At 41.9% G+C, this 18,260-nt stretch overlaps 1 protein-coding gene across 1 annotated transcript in view; it reads right to left on the reverse strand.

Moving 5' to 3' along the window:
- Positions 1 to 18,260, reverse strand: part of PPP2R5A (protein phosphatase 2 regulatory subunit B'alpha) — a 96,763-nt gene that overhangs the window by 32,849 nt on the left and 45,654 nt on the right. The window contains exons 3-8 of the mRNA XM_084828858.1: positions 13,978 to 14,079; positions 12,439 to 12,531; positions 10,607 to 10,737; positions 6,749 to 6,808; positions 4,810 to 4,918; positions 3,264 to 3,317 (exon numbers count right to left, since the gene is read on the reverse strand). Of these exons, the coding sequence (XP_084684984.1) occupies positions 3,264 to 3,317; positions 4,810 to 4,918; positions 6,749 to 6,808; positions 10,607 to 10,737; positions 12,439 to 12,531; positions 13,978 to 14,079 (549 nt within the window). The remainder of the gene's footprint in view (positions 1 to 3,263; positions 3,318 to 4,809; positions 4,919 to 6,748; positions 6,809 to 10,606; positions 10,738 to 12,438; positions 12,532 to 13,977; positions 14,080 to 18,260) is intronic.

Genomic DNA, 18,260 nt, shown 5'->3' on the forward strand with positions numbered 1-18,260 from the left:
ACATCACCTTGCCGACAAAGGTCCGTCTAATCAAAGCTATGGTTTTCCCAGTAGTAATGTATGGCTGTGAGAGCTGGACTATAAGGAAGGCTGAGCGCCGAAGAATTGATGCTTTCGAACTGTGGTGCTGGAGAAGACTCTTACGAGTCCCCTGGACTGCAAGGAGGTCAAATCAGTCCATCCTAAAGGAAATCAACCCTGAGTGCTCATTGGAAGGACAGATAATGAAGCTGAAGCTCCAGTATTTTGGCCACCTAATGCGAAGAGAAAACTCCCTGGAAAAGACCCTGATGCTGGGAAAGATTGAAGGCAAAAGGAGAAGGGGACGGCAGAGGATGAGATGGCTAGATAGCATCACGGATGCAATGAATATGAACTTGAGCACGCTCCGGGAGAGAGCGCAGGACAGGAAGGCCTGGCGTGCTATGGTCCATGGGGTCACGAAGAGTCGGACACGACTGAACGACTGAACAACAACAACAAAGGCAGGGGGGAAGGATGGTGCAAGGAGAGGTGAGGAGCAATGCAGGTTGGGGGGGGTGCAGACAGGCAGGGAAAAGCATGGAAATCCAGCTGGGGACCAGGGCAGTGGGGAGTGGCGCAGCGTGGCTTGGTTGGGATGATGACGATGGGGGTTCTGGGAAGTGGGTAACCATCAACGTCAGGGTGAGATTGGCCACAACAAGGCAGAGACAGAAGAAGACACCCCTTAGCACACAGCTGGCCAATCAGAGAGAGGAATGTGACATAGCTGCAGCGTGTGGGTCAGCAGTGAATGGTATCCAGCGCAAAGGAAGCTGGGATACCATCCCAGCCAGACGGGAGGACTACAGAGGGAGGAGCGGTGAGAGGGGAAAAATAAACTACTCTGTGTAGCTTATTCATCTGATCATATGCTGAATCATCATGGCTTAAAATGACCCAAGAACCTGCCCTTACTCTATCACTAGCTAGTATGATGTAATGATTAGAGTCTTGGCCTAGGACTCAGAAGATCCGGGTTCTAGTCCCCACTCAGCCATGAAGCTCACTGGGTGACTTTGGGACTGACACTGACTCTCAGTTTACCCTACTTCACACGGTGGTTGTGAAGATAAAATGAAGAGGATGATGACCATGTAAGCTGCCTGGGTTCTTTGCAAGAGGAAAAAAAGGCAGGATATAAACAAACAAGCAAACAAAAATATAATATTACTAGGAATAGTGTGCCTGTCTAGTGTACCAGGTCTTAGCCCTGATTAGTGCTTTTCTTTTGGTGACATGTAATACAATAAAATCTGGACGTTTCAAACTTAACTTTTGTCTTTGTTGCGCTAAGAATATCACCACTTTGCCTAAGTACAGTGTATCATTTGCTGTATGCACACCACAATTCTGGAAAATAGCTTATACACTTCTGGAAAATATGCTCCCTTGCTGGTTGATGAGTATATAGATGTGAGTTCACATACATATGTGAACAACTCCAGCCTCAGTTCTGTGTTATCATCTATGGGGAGGAAATGGAGACTGAACCAGTTCCCATCCCATTGCTCCAAAGTTCAGCACAACATAAGAGACTTCGCCCAATTAATTTCACCCAGAATTTTAAAAAACCCTTCTAAAGAGTTACAGCCACAATGCTTCACAGGTCAGGAAACAAACTTGGCTTGTCAGCAATGCTAATGCTAAACTTGACCCGAGGCACCCTGCCATAACTACTGGATAGCTAAGTTGATTTAACATTTCCTGCCAAAGAGCAAAGGTAAAGTATTTACAAATCCAGAAGGTCCCCCCCCACAATTCCTACAACTGAACCAAGCTATTAAGTCTGGAAAATGTACACTGAGTTATGCTGGTAAGCAGAGCAGCTTAAGGTAAAGCTTGACATGACAGCAGCAGCCATGTTTGTTTATCTGCCATGCTGACATATAAAGCAAGAGGTTGGGAGGGGGATCTGGTTTTTACATCAAAAGTAGCATGTGGATGAAGGGAGCTCTATCCTTTCCCACCTTACATCCCTGCACTCTGCTGCTTCAGAAACTTTTCCCCATGCCCAGCTCATTTCCTGTGTTGAAGCTGGGCCAAGGAGAAAAATACGTGGGACAACAAGAGAGCAAGGTGAAAAAATGGGGAAAGCGTTAAGTTCTTTGCCACATGTAGAAAAAATTACATTTAGTGGTATATATTCACAATCCTATTTTTTATGTGCCAGAGATTTCACTTCAGTCCCACACAAGTAGTGCACCCATCTGTTGTACATGCTCACAAGTGTTAAGCAGCTATGTTCATATGGCTGTACAAGCAAGCTGCAGACCTCCATGTCATCTACGCCTACAACATGGCCCTTTGTTCTGAAGCTGCTGCCATTCCTGGCTCTCCCCTTACTCACTCCATTAATGCAAGCTTCATACCGCTGCATACTAAAACAAGACTCACTTCAGACAAATAGTTTTCCATCCATGTTTTCAAATTATTTTAAATTCTGAATAATTTGTACTTCTTGTGCCAACACAATAAGTAGTTACTGTATTGAGAAACACAGATACTAGATAGCAAATTCGATGAGAAAGCAAGAGATGAAGAACTGAGGCAACAGCAAATAAACAGGGTACATTTAATGGGCGTTTACATAACAGGGTTAAACACTTAAGAAATAGTTTTGGCAATACTTGCTTAGTATACAGGAAAAGCATTTTAAGACAAGCCAGTGACGAGGCCAGTAATGCATTCTGGGCACAGTTCACCATGCACGCTAGGCAAGCATCTTCCATTCATTTCAGTGGTCTATGTGCAGGGCCTTCCATTCATATCTGGTTGAAAGGAATGGTAGACTGAGGCACCATGTGCTATCTGGACCACATGTGAATTATGGGCTCTTGCCAGAAATTCCAACTGTATTATTATTATTACATTTGTTCCTCAGCTTTGTTCCTTGCAAGGAACCCAAGGTGACTTACATAATCCTCCTCCACCTCCTGCCTATTTTATCCTCATAACAACCCTGTGATGTAGGTTAGGCTGAGAGTAACTGGCCCAAAGTCACCCAGTGAGCTACATGGCCAAATGAGGACTAGAACCTGGATCTCCTGAGTCTCAGTCCAACACTCTAACCACTACATCACACTGGCTCTCCAGTATCTCACTGGCTCCAAGGTTCCAATACCATTCATGACTATTAAGTGAGCAGCTAGGTCTAATTTAATGGAAGTTTATATTAAAATGCCTTAAAACAAATGTAAAGATACCAACAAATGATCGAAGTGGACAAAAACAACACTTACTGGTTCTGTTAATGTCATATCTTTCTCCAGGAACTGAACGACACAATAGGCCAGCTAAAACACATGTAAAAAAATGCATGGTTTTATTGATACCAATAATATTGCTTACATTTTCACCAATTTTAAAAGGCAATTAAGTATGTGACCCACAAACCTATTTATTAAACTTGCGAAGAGGGTGGGACTCATATAAAAATCTGGCTATAGTGTTACACTATGACCTGGGAGACCCAGACTCAAATTTATGGGCTTTTATGCTCCCCAGTACTCCCCTCACAGCATGGAGGAGAGAACAACGAATCCAGGAAACATCCATTCAAACAGCGCTTACTCTTATAGGGTCAGAGTGAATATCCCACATACAAATAAATGAAGGATCTCTTGGTTTAGCTGTTCACTTCTCTCCTACTCAAGGTAATAGGGTCAGAAGAATGGAAGCCCAAGGAGTGCCTCCCATCTTTCCATGGGAACAATCAGGACATGAGGGAGAGAATATCCAAAAAGAAAGAATCTGAGCATCACTGTTCACATGGCATTACCATCTAGGCAGCATTTAAATTTGTTGCTACTTGTTCAAATTTACTTGGAATATATATTTTAAATATATTTTTAGCCTGAGGGATTTCCTAGCATTTCTTATTGACAAATTTGCCCAGCATTTTTTAGTAACTCTATTCCAGATTTTACAAGTAGGCAAGTCCGCCATATGTGGAAATAGCTTCCCTCATCTCCATATTTCTTTCCTAGTTTTCGCACAACTCAGGTCATATTTCCACAGTATAAAAAGACTGGGTGTTCAGAGAATACTCATACCTAAAACTTCATAATCTCTTCAGTGTAACCCATTCTGAATTTCCAATGTTTTTACAGGTCACTTTAACAGCATCTTTGAGGACTCTACACTCAAGCTGTTCTATATTTAACTAACACCACAAATCTGGATTAGACTTCAGTTTTGGGGTATAAGCAGTCCCTTATAAGCGTGATTCAATATATGGATAGCAATATATTACATAGCTGACCCAGCTCTGATGCACCAAGAAGGAAGAGTCTGGGGGGTGCCATTAGTAATGCCACCTTACATGCCCTGCACTGGATGTCTTTTACAGTCCTTATTCACCTTCAGGTAATTATTATTTCTGTTTTATTGATGAGGAACTTGCTTAACTCATGTACCAAATCCATTGCTAAGCAGGGATTTAAAGCCATGTCTCCCAGATGCATCGTTTTTTAAAAACTGCCATGTCAATTGGAACAGATACCGTTAATTCAAAGAACAGATTGTACACAAGAAAAACTACTTGTAACAAAGTGCCTAGACATATTCTGATCTTTTTTTTTTTTTTGGATAAACAGAACTTCTATTACCTGGAATGTTTTAAAAACCTAAATAAACTTTTAACTAAAATCAGCTGATTTTGCCCCCAAACCCCCCAAAACAGATCATGCAATCAAATCCATTTAGCTTAGAATACTCTGATCAAGCTCCAAAAAGCAATATCATTTAATATTTCTGCAGTTACAAAAAAGCTTCCCTCAGACATACCTGTGCATGAAATAAAGCTAATCCCTTTGCAGTGTGCATAGGAACAAGAACCTTCATAAGGAACTGTTTATGTTCTGCTTTCAGTGGCAATGCAAAACCATTGATAATACTGAAAAAACAAATTAGACAGGAAAGCGTATTACAATACAATATTAAAAGTCAAAACGTACCATTAAAATTAAAAATGTAGGACAGGATCAATCCTCCAGTGCACTAAATTGGAAATTTCTTTGGGCAAATTGCGCAATTTCCCTGGGCTATAGGGATCTGTTACATCTTTAATCCCACTGCTGAAGATGGTGGCAAAGGGCAGCAAATCTCAGGCACTGCTTAACAGATTTGCTTTCCCAATTCAGCAAGCAGTTGTACATCCTACCAACCGAGAAAAGTGTTTTTGATATTGCAAAAAAATGATCAATCCAAAGCAGATTCAACATAGCCAATTTTGCACCAACTCAGGGCCACCTCTAACAATTGATTCTCTATACAGAAAACACTATAGTACAAGAAAAATATAGAAACTGCATAAAGATTATTACATGACAAAGGCACAAAAGCCTATTCCGTGGCATGTGTATATTGTGCATACATACAGTGAAACAAATGTCTGTGCAATATCTACATGTGGTTTATGGGCTACATTCAACGTAACGCAAGCAGATGCTCGGTCACACAACCGGACTTCCCCTTCAGCTCCTCCATCCTGCAGTGTCCTATATACCTCCCAAATCTCGCCTAGAGATTCCCCCAAAGCTGGAGCTGATTTGGGGGGGACACAGGAGGAGAGGGGTGATCTGTTCCAGTAATGTGTCCATCCCTCTGGTGGATGGATACTGCTGGATACAAACCCTATATGTTTTTCATTATGTTTTTTTAGAAGAGCTCCCCATAAAGACAATTCATAACAACTGTAGTGGGTCTAGGAGCACCCCCTTTTAATATTTTTTTTAAAAGGCGTTAAGTACCTAAGTTTCTAATTTAGAGAGTGCTTTGGTTGTTAATGACCAGAAGGAAGCCTCTTTTTGAATTCTTTTGGAAAACCCCCTCTCTGCTTTAACACTGTTTAGTTGGGGCAATATTTGAACTAGAAGTAGTGGTTTTGGTGAACTGCCCTCATATATGAAAAGTCTAGAAATGTAACTATAAGTGAATGCTCTGGGGATAGGGCAGATATCATGGGTTATATATTCAGCCAATCTCTGGTCCCTGCAGTCATCCCATAAGTGTATCACATGGAGTTTTGACAATTTTAGTTTATGGTGACAATCACATAACAGGAAGTAAGAAAAAGGATTCACAGCACAGCAGTGCAGCACTATGGTTATGGGGTGATCTTGAGCTCACTTTGGAATAATGAGTTAATAATGTATTCACTAAATGCAACTTGAGATATGAAAGCTAACACAACAAAGTATCAAAAGCCACCATTCTTGGCCAAACTAGATGTGATAGTGGCTGTGGCCCAGAAAGGCTGGGACTGCCCCAATCTCATAGGGAGAATTCAACTTTAACAACAAAAGGGCAACATTGGTGAAGGGTGCTGAACACTTGCTGTGCCCACTGTTTATCTCCCCAAAGTTCTTCTCCAAGCATTTCCCACCAAGCCAAAGTCACTTCTGGTACAGGAGCTTGGCTGAGGAGAAAAGTGTTCAGGGAGAAAAGCTAAAGAGAAGTAAGCTGTTGGTGGAGGCCAGGGCTGAGGATCTGCAGTCATCTCCAGCATGCCCCATTTACGGTTCACATCAGATTCCCCAGCCACCTCTTTCTGTGTTTAAATACATGGAAGGCATGGCTGCCTTCATACTTGGGAACCAAAATCAAGAACAAATAAAAGTCTTTTGAATGTAGCCCAAATGATTTTGCCAATTATCCCTGCAAAACAGACAAACAGGAAACACCCACCACTCTGACTGGCTAACTAGTGAAAGAATAAACCTACCTTCCTAGTATCTCAAGTAGCTCAGCAACACCATTGAAATGTTCTGTTTCATATATAAACCTGTTAGGATACATTTGCAGTCAATATATGAGCAAAATGGAAATAGGGAAAATAAAATTAATCACAAAAAGCCTTTACGTTTATCAGCTTCTTCTTTTTTGCCTAAACTTCAAATCTAAGGTGTAAGCCAACCCTATTCCAGACTTTAGGTGCTGAAGTGTAAGTAGAAGATTGCACTAAAACAGCTGCAGCAGTATCACCAAGGATCCAGGAAAGACCCACAACTAAGCTCTTCCTCATTTTTCTTTAGAAATAAGAGAAACGATTTACAATGCTATATAACACTGCCCTACCACAAGAGGTAGATAGGTTAGGGGTTTATTGTGCATGTAGGGAGAGTGCTATTGCACTCATGTCTTGCTTGTGGGCTTCCCATTGGGACATCTGGGTGGCCACTGTAGGAATAGAACAATGGACTAGATAGCCCTGTGTTCTGAACCAGCATGGTTCTTATATTCATAGGCCATATTGCACCAAAGATTAGATTTTGTTTCAAGCGACTCTCAGGAAATTTCCATTCAGTTCAAGCATTAGAACTGCCCTCATTAATTCCCATGGTCTTAAAAAGCAGACAACGATACAATCATTTTTTAAAACCATGAAGAAAGCACACAAATTAAATGTCAACCCTAGAGGAATGGGTGTTAGGACAACCTTTTGGATTCAGTGTCATGGACGTAGGCAGCCACAAAGCACTCTCTCTCTCTGTTCTGTCAAATGACCCTTCACGGTATACGTGAATGACATACAGAGTCCCCAGAGCTGACACAACAGCACAACAAGCTGCTGCTACTCCACCACAGGGAGCAGGGCTAATTTCCAAAATAAAAGTCCCCCTTGCACTGGCTCTGAGAGTCTAGCTCCCAGTGTTAAGCTCTGCTGTTGCAGGAACCAGGTTCTGCAATTTCAAGAAATAAGCATGTTTAAAGTGTTCACAGAGATGTAGTCGTCTTTCTAACCTACCTATGCATTTAAATTCTATCGCTTTGGCCTTTTAAAGCACTTCATGCTTTAAAACTCATGCACTTTTCTTCATAAACCCAAACAGATAGTACTACTTCGATCAACTGGCAATTTTTCTAGCAACAATGTTTAATATTATACTTTAGCAAACTCCATTTTATTTTCTACTAAGAAAATACCCAGCATTATGATAGTTGTGGAGTATATGAGTGGAGGTTGTTGTTTATTCGTTCAGTCGCTTCTGACTCTTTGTGACTTCATGGACCAGCCCACGCCAGAGCTTCCTGTCGGCCGTCGCCACCCCCAGCTCCCCCAAGGTCGAGTCCGTCGCCTCCAGAATATCATCTTGCCCTTGGTCGGCCCCTCTTCCTTTTGCCTTCCACTTTCCCTAGCATCAGCATCTTCTCCAGGGTATCCTGTTTTCTCATTATGTGGCCAACGTACTTCAGTTTTGCCTTTAATATCATTCCCTCAAGTGAGCAGTCTGGCTTTATTTCCTGGAGTATGGACTGGTTTGATCTTCTTGCAGTCCAAGGCACTCTCAGAATTTTCCTCCAGCACTACAGTTCAAAAGCATCTATCTTCCTTCGCTCAGACTTCCTTATGGTCCAGCTCTTGCAGCCATAGGTTACTACAGGGAATACCATTGCTTTAACTATGCGGACCTTTGTTGTCAGTGTGATGTCTCTGCTCTTCACTATTTTATCAAGATTTGTCATTGTTCTCCTCCCAAGAAGTAAACGTCTCCTGATTTCCTGGCTGCAGTCAGCGTCTGCAGTAAGCTTTGTGCCTAGAAAGACAAAAGTCTGTCTCTGCCTCCACGGTTTCTCCCTCTATTTGCCAGTTATCAATCAAGCTGGTTGCTATAATCTTGGTTTTTTTGAGGTTTAACTGCAACCCAGCTTTTGCACTTTCTTCTTGCACCTTCGTCAGAAGGTTCCTCAGCTCCTCCTCGCTTTCAGCCATCAAAGTGGTTTCATCTGCATATCTGAGATTGTTAATGCTTCTTCCAGTGATTTTAACTCCAGCCTTGGATTCATCAAGCCCAGCACGTCGCATGATGTCTTCTGCGTACAGGTTGAATAGGTAGGGTGAGAGTATACAACCCTGCCGTACTCCTTTCCCAATTTTAAATCAGTCCGTTGTTCCATGGTCTGTTCTTACCGTTGCTACTTGGTCATTATACAGATTCCTCAGGAGGCAGAAAAGATGACTTGGTATCCCCATACCACCAAGAACTTGCCACAATTTGTTATGATCATATGTGTGGAGGACAGTCCCATATATTACCAAGAAGCCTTGATGTGTGTGGTCTTTACATAGGCACACATGCCAACCTTCTTATGAAGTCTGTTTGTGGAAGCCGGATCACCTGAGAGTGATGGGTAGATTTTGCCCCCAGTGCAAAGTTTTACCAACAGCATCCCAAATTGAAGCAAGTTTATTTTGTCCCATGGAACCCAATGGGACCCCCATTAATAATTAGGCCAGCTCCTATATGCATAGGACAACCCTTGGGTTCTTGGCCATGCAAGTGTGACAGAACGGACTGCCTATTTTGTATGAATATTTATGGCTTGAAAGTTAGCACTTCACTGGACACTTGTGACAAATATACATTTTCCCCAGATGACTAGGGCTGGCCATGAATCTTCCTTTGGCAGCTTATCTTTGAAGTCTGTTCCTTCAAAAAGAAAAGAAACCCCTTGCACATGCCTACTTTCCCATTGCCAAATGAGCTTTCAGTGCCCACGGATGAATGACTGAACCTGACCTTTCCATTTCATACCTGAGGACTCCTGTTTTACAATCAGAAATTGCTGCAGCTGCCTTTTCTATATAAGGTCTTGTGCCTGAGACTAAGGATGCTTCCAGATAAGGCTTTATTGTGCAATCACCCTGCTTCAAACACAGAATTAGAAGGGGAGATGCAGACATCTTCTATTTGTAATGTTTCTCCACCCTCCCCCACCCCACTCTTCTTTCCTCTTAAAGACCAGACGCAGACAGTAAGGAGAGAAAGCACAATGTCTTTTCACTGGTAGCACTAGGAGCTACTGCCTGGAAGCACCCTTTGTAATAACCAGAGTTTGATTAGCTGCAGTTTACACCTTAGCCTGCATGCCCCAAGGCTGGAAGCTAGAAGGTCAGTTGTTCTTTGTATTTGAAAGGAGCTGAGCCACCTACCTTTTAGGAAAAAACAGACTTGAAAACTGCTTTGGGATGCAGTTTATTCACAGAATCCTATGTTCCTATACAAGTTTACTTGAAATTAAGTCCTGCATTGAGCAGGGGGTTGGACTCAATGGCCTTGTAGGCCCCTTCCAACCCTACTATTCTATGATTCTATGATTCTAAGTGATAGCAGCCAGGCTGCATTTGTTTGAGCTTTTTGAGAAGGACAGGAAGGACAGTTTTTTTGGTTTTATAGCCCGCTTGGGGATTATTTTATAAAGAAAAGCAGGTAATAAACAAATAAACAAACAGCTTCTTAAAAAAGTTAACTCAAGGAAGAGACTCAATATTTTCTTCATCCAGCATTCCCCAACTTGGTCCCTCCCATCACCTCAGCCAGCAATAGGCACTAGCCATGCTGGCTGGGGATAATGAGGGTTGTAGTCCAACACATCTGGAGGGCAGCAAGTTGGAGAACACTGCTTTAATCTAATAGCAGCTGATTCTATATTCATTGCTTTTAAGAGTATGTGAAGGACTTTATTAAACCCACATGCATGAGCAGGTACACTAATAAAAACCTGTGGGCTAGTACTTGTTATTTTTGTATACACTTGCAAGACATTTTAAATGTTCAGTAAATAACTACATATGCTATACCTGAGAAAAATATTGTTGATTTGTTTTCTGATGAATGCTCTTAATCCAAGGAATTTGCCATAAATTCGATGAAGCACTGTTTTTAGGAAGTCGCGCTCTCGTGGATCTTCACTATCAAAAAGCTCCAACAGCTATTAATAAAGTATTGCTTATTACTTCAGTTCCCAGTAACTAAAGCACCAATTGGAATAAAAAAAAAAGTTCTGTCTTAATCCCCCCACCCCAACTACACCAAAATTAAGCACAGAACAGCTTCAGCTATATACTGCCAGAAATAATGACTCCACACATGTACACAGGGCAGAGAAATCTCAAAGTATACCTTTGTTATATATCAAAACATCAGAAATATTAAGAGCACAGATAGTAATGTTGGTCTATAGCAAAAAAAAATCCAGAATCTACAGTAGGGTAATTCCTTTATTAGGAGCAACCAAACTACAACTTTGGGAGATATTATGATTTTCCTAATAAAGGTACTGTGTATTGCCCTACTGGAGAGGATCAGAAACAGCATTACTGTGATGTAATAATTTCATAATGCATTTCCATGTGTTAAGATTGGTTATAATTATACATACTTAAGCCTCTGAAATCAATGGTCATAATCCAGAAATAATGTTTGGTTGGGTAAGCAAATCGGACTAAAAACAGCGCCTAGCCATAACTTACAATTTTCAATCACATTATTTCAGCAGGACTCTGGTTTGGCTAACTTACTTGTTTCAGAGTAAGTTAGCCAAAGTTAGTGAACTAGGCATTTAATGTTTCTAAATTAGCTGAAGTGTTCAAATGGCAATGTTAAATAGTTTCTGCATAACAGAGTTTTATTTCTCCCTCTACACCAGGATGGGGAACAGGTTTTAGATGCAGGGCCAAACTGCCCACCCAGGCCCCCAGTGGGCAGGATTGTCCCCTGCCCATTTTGCCTTTCTCCATGCTGAGATAAGCACAGAGTTCCATACCACACTGAGAACAGAGAAAAGGAATTCAGCCAGTGCTGGGAGAAGCAGTCGCTCTTCCCAGAGCTGGCCGAGTCCTGGCTTTCGAAGGGCATATCATCCTCATGGGAGCAGCATGTGAATGGACTTGGCCAGCGCTATGAACAGCAGCCACTCCTTCCACGCCGGTCAAGTCCCCTGTGGTACACGATCAGACTCGACCAAGGTCACTGGTCCCTATTTGAAGTGCTGGCTGGAACTTTTCCAGCTACTGCTTTGGCCAGGGACCAGCTTCACCTGCCCCTGCACCTTCCACCATTGGAGATGATTCAGGGCAGATGAAGCACTTAGTACGCCACTCCCCCTCCCAACCGGGAAGAGGAGCGGTGCACTAGGTAAGGGGAATCTTCTTGTAATCTCTGATCTTTGATCGGAGGGAGCCCAAGTGTCTGCAAGTTGGATAGGGAACTTCTGCGGGCTGGATTAGACCTGTGGGCTGGAGATTCCCCCACCAGTGCTACATCCAGTGGTACATGAAACATTGGCTGGAATCCTGAGTTCTCATGAGTGCAACTCTGCTCGCAAGACACTCCTGCCAGGAGCAGGGAAAGCAATTTTCACCAACCTGCACTGCCCCCTGCAGCCCCCTCTGCCACACAAAATCTGCTCCAGAAGTATGTGCTCTGGAAAATTATGGGGCGGGCATGTGAGGCCGAAGGGGGAAGGTGCATTTGCAAAAATCCCCTTTCCTCCAGCAGGAGCCTAGAGTAAATTGAAAGCCCTTCCATGAAATGAAGTAGCACTTCTACCCACAGAAGAGACACTTAGGATCCAAACCATTATTTTTAGCCAAAATGAGAAGTATATTATCTATTTCAGATGAATATTTACCTGCTGTACAAATTTCTGGTCAATATAACGTTTTGCAACACTAGGCTGGAAATCAGGACTCTCTAAAAACCTTAGTAGAAATTCATACACCAGCTACGAAAGAATAAAATGAAGACATATTTAGAAAACATACTTTCACGTGCAATAAACACACAAATTTAAAAGAAGCAAAGAATTTCACTATCTAAAAGGCCTGCTGAAAGAAAGCAGAAGTGTGTTCCAAGTAAAATTCAATGTGCTGGTATAAGCCTATTAAATCCTAAATTGTTCAAGCCCTTAAGAGGCCACTTCTTTCCCTGTGCTCTACTGGGATCTTTCAGTCAGCCCAAAGTAGCCTCTCAGGCTGGGTGCAGATGCTGTTTCCTGACTGGTTAAAGAGAGCAGAATTGCTCTCAGGCTTATATGCTTATCCCACTCCACTTGCAATCTTCTTCCCCTCCCACTCAAATCACCTCTCGGTTCCCTTTTCAGTGCTAAATATGCTTAGTATTACACTTTCACCGAGTTCAACTTTAACCAGTTAACTTTAAACAGAGTTTGAAACCACGGTGAGAAGTGGGTTTCAAACTCTGGCCAGGTAAGTTATCTACAGATAATTTTAGGGCCATATGCTGGCAGCAGGGAGGTACAGAAACTACAGCCAGTGAGCGGGATGCAGCTTGTGTGTGTGTGTGTGTGTGTGGGGGGGGGGGGGGTGTCTCCCCATTGATCCACAGCATTTTCTCCTTGTCCCCACCCCAGCACAGCAATTCAGCTTTTTAAAAGAGCTTAATTGCTACCAGGGGGATTTGTATGGTGGATTTTGCCAGGAAAAAGCATTGAACCCTCCACAGCTGCTGCAACCCCGTCAAAAAAATTGCTCCCCATCCCAGCACGGCAATTAGGCTTTTAAAAAGTTTTAATTTGAGAAAATGGAATCTGTTTTTGAAAGACACAATGCTGGGGGGGGGGGGCAGGGAGCAGGGGGACTAAGGGGGGGAAGCAGCTGAGAAGGAAATGGGAAAGAAAGTGGAATGGGAGGGAAAGAGGGCTCTGGTCCTGCCCGCTTTTGGTTCCAGCCCTGCCCACAACTGTCATACAGTCTCTGACAGATTTTCCCAGAGGGAACGCAGCTGCCAAGGGAAGAAAGGTTCCCTACCCCTGGTATGGAGAATCCAAGCTAAGGCATAGAGGAGTCAAGCAGGACAGGATGGTCAGCTGTATCCAAGGCAGCAGAGATCAAGAAGTACAAGTAAAAGTACTTGTAGTAAGGTCAATGGTAATTTTATTGAGGTCATTTTCAATGGAGTGTAAAGGATGAAAGCCAGGGGATCAAAAAAGGAGTACAGTCAAATAGGAATTCAGATGGTTGAGGGACAGCATAAGCGAAGCAACCATTTAAGAATAGGGATGCAAGAGCATGCACAAAATATACATAGGTTCTTAGGCATGAAAGTCATACATTGCATTCCAGAACTGATGGTACCTAACATTTCATGCCAATGGTATGCTAAAACAAGAGTAGCATGAATGTGAAAAAATACACTCATATAAAGATACCTGTATATGGGGCCATGAAGCTTCTAACGTAGGTTCATCTTCTTCTGGATCAAAATCTGGATTTTCACTTGGTGGAAGTGTTCTGAAGATATTAGAACTAATCTGGGGGAACATAGTTACTTTTTTAAAGCTAAATTCAATTTAGTTTTACTTAATGCAAGACACAAAATATATTGATGACTGCTTATCAGCCTTCCCCAACTTGGCACCCTCCATTGGCCGTCTGGCTGGGAATTATAGGAGTTGCAATCCAGCACATCTGGAGTGCACCAGGTTGGGGAAGACTGGCTTATATCTTTATTCCAAAGCACAAGCGTACGCTACTTCATATGAATTTATGCAACTGCCTTATACTTTCAGACCATTGGTCCATTTACCCCAGTACTGTTTCCTCTCACTTACAGTAACCTTTCCCACTCTTGCTATCCAAGATCTTTTAACTGGTATGCTGTAGACTGAACCTGGGACCTTATGCATGCATTCAGCCACTGAACTATGGTGTATCAGAAGACAAGTAACATACATAAATGTGAGATCCCAGGTTCTCTTCACTTAAGGATCTTTTTAGTACCGAAAAACTTAAGGAGCACAAAATAAGACTGAATAACCTGCTTTATACTGGATCAGTGCATTTGTCATTCTAATGCATTATGAATCAATGAATTAATTATCTTTATTATGGTCATACGACTGATTCATTTTGTGGTCATTTCAACCCCTTTAAAAAGTGAAGTTCCTTGATTTGAAGTGGAGAAATGTCAGAAGGTGACCATTAAGTTTTATTTAGTGATAAAATACAACTTTTGCCCCCTGAATAAAGGTACATAATTGAATCAGTTCAAACTACAGTTGATAGATTAATTAAGTGGCCACTAAATCTTGCAAAGATATTGGAATAATAAGTTAAATGCCCAGCCTTAATGGCAATGAGGGAAATGAGGGAAAATAATTATGGGTGTAGACTCTACAGTTCTAAAGAATAGTGGGGAAATTACAACCTCATCTGAGTGTTAACAATTCCAATACTAAATCTTTTTCAAGAAAAAACTCATATTAAATGGTTTGATAAGGACTGTATTAACATAAAAGAAACCTTTGGAAGTGGTTTGAGTTTGTTTGGTGTGCTAACCTAGTGAGATTAAATGACCTCTTTCTGAAATACCATAATTTTAACAAATTGATAACACATAAAGAGGATACTTTTATTAAGGAAGATTGGTTGGAGTTAGCACAAGCACTGGAGACTTGTGATATTAAGAAATTTGGAAAGGTGGTGATCGATAGAGTTGCTCTTCTTAATCATTTGAATTCCATATTAGAAAAACTATGAAGAGGATTTTTTGGACAGTACTTTAGTGGTTTTGAACTGGTTGATTCATCTTCCCCAGTGCTGTAAAGAATTGATGAAATTAAGCCACTAATAGTGCAAGTTTAAAAAAAAAAAAAAAAACACCCCCAAGGAAAACTTCATTTCACCTTCATGAAGGGTTTTACTGAATGGTGGGGACCAGTACTGGCCTTACTCTTTCCTTATAAGGACAGCTCAGGGAAGTTCCAAATGAATGGAATGAGGTGATACTGGTCCCTGTATACAATTAGGGCAGAAGAGAAAATCCAGCCATTAGTTTACTTGATGTTGTTGGGGAAGTGTATACTAGGCAACTACCTGGGTCACACATAATGCTAACCCATGGTTTGTTTCCCTACTCAAGGTTTTAGTGATTGAACAAACCGTGGCTTTTCTTAATCCCTGGGTTGTTTGCTTCCCTACTCCTTCACCCACTCCCTCCCTGTATCCCAAATGCCTTTGCAGCACTGTAGTACTGGCTTGTAGAGCAGCTGGGTTTTCTTTACCACTGTTGCCTGTGATTTCTGTAGCCTGGCGAAACAACTCATGGTTCTGGGTCACACACATAGAGACAACCCGTGGTTTAACCCTCATCCTGTATTATGGGGGACTTTCCTTCCCCAGGCTCACACTGTGTTATTTAATTTGCACATAAGTAGACCTACAATCTAGTCCTTCTAGGACATTGTCACCTGCATGGTAGTAAACAATGTCCCCAAATTTCAGCCACCTGCCTTTTACAGTTCTCTTTCTATAAACCAAAACATGCCTGGGGCATAAAATATCCTGTCAAGTCTATGGATTTTGGCCATTGGGATGCACCCCACACAATGTAACATATTGGGACACAAAATGTCCCATGCCCTTTTGATTAAACTACAGGTGATCTTACAGTGTTTTGAGGGCCAGGAAGAGGAGCAAACCCTTCCCTCAACCAAACACTGAGAAACTTAAACCTAAAATCCATTATTATGCTGATTGTAATCTCCTGGGGGAAGATCAGTCTCCAGTGGAGAAGGTCACAACATCACAAGGTTCATGAGGTTTGATAACAAGGCAACAAGAGAGACTTGTAGGGCTACTGACAAGCTCACTGCCTTTCAGGATATCTGGACCATGTTTATGGAGCAGCTACCCAAGTGGTACACACATGGGACAGACCTCACTGTTGATGAGCAGCTGGTGGAGTTCAGGGGGCAATGTCCATTCAAACAATATATGCCAAGCAAACCAGGGGACTATGGTATAAAGGTGTGGTGATGTTGCGATGCTGGGACATCCTATCCGCTCATTCGAGATATGTATCTGGGCAGGCAGCCTGGAGTGCCACGGGAAACCCAGCTTGGGTTCAACATGGTGACAAAACTTGTGGAACCCTATTTCCACACTGGGAGAATTGTGGTGGGGGATAATTTCTTCACAAGTATTGAACTTGCTGAAGCATTGATCATACTTAACTTATGTAGGCACACTGAGAAGAAATAAACCATACATCCCACCCGAGATGCAGTCACATCCATGAAGGGAACCACTGTCATCACTATTTGGTTTTGACCATGACTCTACTTCGGTATCGTATGTTCCCCAAAAAAGGAAAGACATCATGGTGTGTGGGGAGTCCAAAAAGGCAGATATTATTGCACATTACAATGCTACCAAAAGTGAGGTGGATAACCTTGACCACCTTGTGAGGAACTATACCTGTAAGTGTAAAATTGACAGGTGGTCAGTGGTGCTTTAAAAAAAATGCTGGACATTGGAGCCATAGCCAGCTATGTGTTGTGGATCCACACACATCATCAGTGGGAGAGTAGAGTGCCAAACCAGAGAAGGCACCTGTTCCTCATGACTCTCGGGAAACAACTGATATGTCCTGAGGTGCAGCGAAAAGTGCAAGACATGTCAAATCTTCGTGCGAGCATCAGGTCTGAAGCACATGCTCTGGGCTGCATACACCAATCTTTGCCTCTACCTGTACAACCCTCTGGATCAAAAGGACGCTGTCACTTATGCACTAGAGCAGTAGATTAAAAAAACCCACCAGACAGTGTACCAGCTGTGGGAGGTTTGTAAGGAGCACTGCATCACTGAAGTGCTCTTTGTGCCAATAGGTTGGCTCAGACAATGGCCTTTCATAGGGGACATATGTCTCACAAGAGACAGTTTTGTGTATGGGGTAGAAAAATGATCTTTAAAACAAACAATGCTAGTGTTCAAAAATTATGTATGTGTTTTTTCCCAGTTCATGCCAGCTTCTGTTGGTGTTCTGCCATCTTTGGTTTAAAAGCATTATTTTTATTGTTTCTAATTGAAAACAACAATATTTGATGTTTGAAGATTCAGAAATGTTGTTGGTTACTCTATATGCAAAAGGGGGGGTTACTGTGTATTCAAAACAAACATTCCTTATGTGATTGTGTGTTCTCTGGAACTGGGTGTTTTGTTATTGTTAAACACATTTCATTATGATAAATAACAAAGAAGTGGTATTGTGGGACATTTTATACCCCCAAATGTATTGGAATTCAGGTTTGCATCCCAAAAGACCCCAAATACGACATTTGTTAGTTTTTTCTAGAGATCGGATGAGGGTTAAACAACCCAGAATTCACACCCCAAAAATGAACCATGGGTTCTCTTTCTGGGCTGTTTGTGATTAACAAACCATGGTTTGTTAACGCAGCTGTGTTTGCACATCATGACAACCCAAAATTCAGTAGCTTTAGCTTTACGTGTGGACCAAGTCAACTTGATTTGTTGCATATTTCAAACTGCGCTTGTTCACCCAGGCTTTCCCAGGCTTGTATATTAATTAACTATGCTGCTCCATCTTACTGTTCCTTGGATTGCTCTTATTGTAATCAGAATTGTTTTTAATATTGTATTTTAAATGTGATTTTAATATTTATATGTAAACCACTTAGGGGTTTTATTA

The sequence above is a fragment of the Heloderma suspectum genome, chromosome 1, assembly GCF_057233095.1.
Source record: "Heloderma suspectum isolate Gila_16-S chromosome 1, 16-S_ref, whole genome shotgun sequence".
In the NCBI taxonomy this organism is placed as follows: domain Eukaryota; kingdom Metazoa; phylum Chordata; class Lepidosauria; order Squamata; family Helodermatidae; genus Heloderma; species Heloderma suspectum.